The sequence below is a fragment of the Panthera leo genome, chromosome C1, assembly GCF_018350215.1.
Source record: "Panthera leo isolate Ple1 chromosome C1, P.leo_Ple1_pat1.1, whole genome shotgun sequence".
NCBI lineage: Eukaryota > Metazoa > Chordata > Mammalia > Carnivora > Felidae > Panthera > Panthera leo.
In genome coordinates, this window is record NC_056686.1 from 219046817 (window position 1) to 219049709 (window position 2893).

At 55.7% G+C, this 2893-nt stretch overlaps 1 protein-coding gene across 1 annotated transcript; it reads right to left on the reverse strand.

Moving 5' to 3' along the window:
• Positions 1 to 224: 224 nt before the first annotated feature.
• Positions 225 to 1145, reverse strand: LOC122228472 (olfactory receptor 6B2-like). Its single transcript, XM_042953525.1, has one exon. The coding sequence runs from the start codon at positions 1143 to 1145 to the stop codon at positions 225 to 227; it is 921 nt and encodes a 306-aa protein (XP_042809459.1).
• Positions 1146 to 2893: the final 1748 nt, after the last annotated feature.

A 2893-nucleotide genomic window follows, 5' to 3' on the forward strand; every position in this document is an offset into this window, starting at 1 on the left:
TTCATGACTGCATTCATAAAAAGCTCAAAAATGCCAAACTGCCTGCTGTCCTTTCGTGAAAACGAAAGCAGGTGAAGCTTTATGATTTGTGCACGGTTCTGCAGTTTGCTAAATTTCACTTGCAAATCGACTGTCGAAAGCATAAAGTGCAACATGAGATAGCACGTTGTTATCACTATGCATGAGACTTTAGGACATCTGATTGTCCTACTGTGAAAATCGACCTAGCCCAAGACCTTTTTCAAGGCAGCCTTAAATTCTTTGTTCCTCAGGCAGTAGATCAAGGGGTTGATTATTGGGGTGAGGACCGTGTACACAGCAGAGACGAGCTTGTTGGAGCTCCGGGAGTCGATGGCCTGGGGCCGGACGTACATGAAAAGCAAGGCCGTATAGAAGATGGTGACCACGGTGAGGTGGGACGCACAGGTGGAGAAGGCCCTCCAGCGGCCAGTGGCCGAGGGGATGCGCAGGACGGCCAGGGCGATGTGCCCGTACGACAGCACGGTGGCCACGAGCGGCAGCACCAGGATGACGAAGGCCAGGACGAAGTCCACCAGCTCCGCGGTCGAGAAGTCTGTGCAGGCCAGTTTGAGGATGGGGGAGATGTCACAGAAGAAGTGGTTCAGGACGTTGGAGCCACAGAACGTGGCGCTGGAGATAAAGTACACCTTGATCACGGAGACGGAGAAGCCGCACGCGAAGGAGACGGCCACCAGCCGGACGCAGAGCCCCGTGGTCACGATGGCGTGGTAGCGCAGGGGGTGGCAGATGGCCACGTGGCGGTCGTAGGCCATGGAGGCCAGGAGCACGCACTCGGTGCACACCGAGGAGCTGAAGAAATAGAGCTGGGTCATGCATCCGACAAAGGAGATGCGCTTCCGCTGCAGGAGGAAACCGTCCAGCATCTTGGGGACGATGGCAGACACGTAGCAGATCTCCAGGGCGGACAGGGCGCCCAGGAAGTAGTACATGGGCCTGTGCAGGGAGGAGCTGCTCCGGACGGCGAGCAGGACGGCCAGGTTCTCCGCCAGGACGAAGAGGTAGGTGAGCAGGAAGAGGAGGAACAGCACAGGCTGCAGCCCAGGGGCCGTGGGGAAGCCCAGCAGGACGAACGCGCTGACCGTGCTGCCGTTCTGTCCCCTCATTCCCGTGTGCCGGGAGCCCAGGCCTGCAAAACACCATCGTTCCAGGGTGAGGGGCCTCGGGGCCACTCGGGAGAAGGCAGAGCTCCCCCCGCAGGAGAGGTTCAGCCCCAAGAGCGGATGCCGTGCTCCACGAGCAGCTGGGGGAACAGAAACAGTCCCCACGTGAAGCCTTTCCCATCACGAGGTTCCTGGTGTCCTTGGGGCCGGTCATGCTAAGGAGGGGGCCCAGCAGTGCCCGCCCACGTCGTCCTCCCTGTCCCACAGGGTGTCGTTTCCCTACAACCTGAGTTCTCCAAAGACTCTAATCCCAGTAAGGAGATCCACAGTTCTCTGCAGCCAGGGTCGCGCCACGGTCGCCTGGTCCGCCATTCGTCATCTCGCACCTTCTCCCTAAATCAGTAGATACCGAACCTTCCGCCTGGTTTCAGGGTTGATTTTATAAGAGGAAGGGACACCAGCGGGGCTCATGGGATGGTGGGATATGGTGCCTCAGGTTAGCCAGACCCCAGACCTAGGCACACCCATGGGGCTGGGGGTCTTAGGGAGCAGCAGGCACCTCCCAGGATGAGAGGGAAAGCGGTCACATGTCTATCTTTGTGCCATCTCGAAACCCCTAAAAGTATGACAAAGCAGTAAAAAGATAAAAACCCATAACATCGAGACAGCAAAAGAGACCAGGAGGGGAATATCAGCAAGGGAAAGATTTCCACCCAACTCTGGAAGGAAGAAAGCAGATGGCAGAAAGTGGCCGGGGCAGCAAGGGTAGAGGAATCTAGAGTCTTCTCAAGGGCCTCTATCTTCCCAGCACCTGACCGGTGTGACGGGAGGAGGCGGAGGCGGTGAAAACAGGGCTCCTACATGCAGTCTGCTTCCAGAAAAGTCTAGTGGCTGCCCTTGCACGGCTCTCCCCATCCCCCGTGTGGGTCCCCAGAGCCGGCCTTGATGGGACAAAGGACCACGTCACCCTCATCACCCTCATCACGAACCAAGTATTGTAACATGAAACACGTCCCACCATCGTCACCAGGGCCCTAGGAAAACAAGGCTGACATCTCCAGGTTCAGATGAAGTCAGACCCAAATCGAAATGCTCACGGGCTTACCCGACACCGAGGCAGAACCAGGACGCAAGCCCGGGTCCTCCGCCCCCACGGCTGCAGCCCCTCCCCCCAGAGAGCAGCAAGAGAGAAAACAAAGCCATCTGGTCCTGGGTCAGAAGTCCGGAGTTGTCAAGAACGAAGATGGAGTTGCCTTCTGACACGAGACCCTAATAGTTTATACGAACCGAGATCACAAAATAAAAATATTTTTCAGAAGGAAGAGGCAGACGATGCCCTTTAAGGAAGAAATGCTGGCTACATAAGCTTTGTCACATCTGTGCTGGAACACTGTGTGGTCACTGACAAGAAGGGACACATCTCTCCATAGGTATGGAGTGATTCCGAGATACACAGTTACATTTTCTAGATATTCTTAGCAGCGTGTACAATGCACCTCCCCTGGTGTAAGTAAGGGCACATATGTGAGCGGAGCGTGTGTGATGGTCACACGGGGGACTGGTGTGCCCGCTGCCCCAGGAGGGGGGAAGCAGGTGGCTGGGACACAGAGGTGGAGGGACACAGCGTCGGCTTTGGCTGCTTTTTTTCATTTTGTTTCCTGTAAATGTATTATTTATTCAAAACAGTGATCTATTACCTATTTTTGGATTCTCAAATTCTCCTTTAAAAAGAAAGCGTTACGGGCGGGATT

Bases quoted from the DNA above. Each gene is read 5' to 3' on its own strand.
- LOC122228472 (XM_042953525.1), bottom strand. From the start codon at position 1,145: ATGAGGGGACAGAACGGCAGCACGGTCAGCGCGTTCGTCCTGCTGGGC.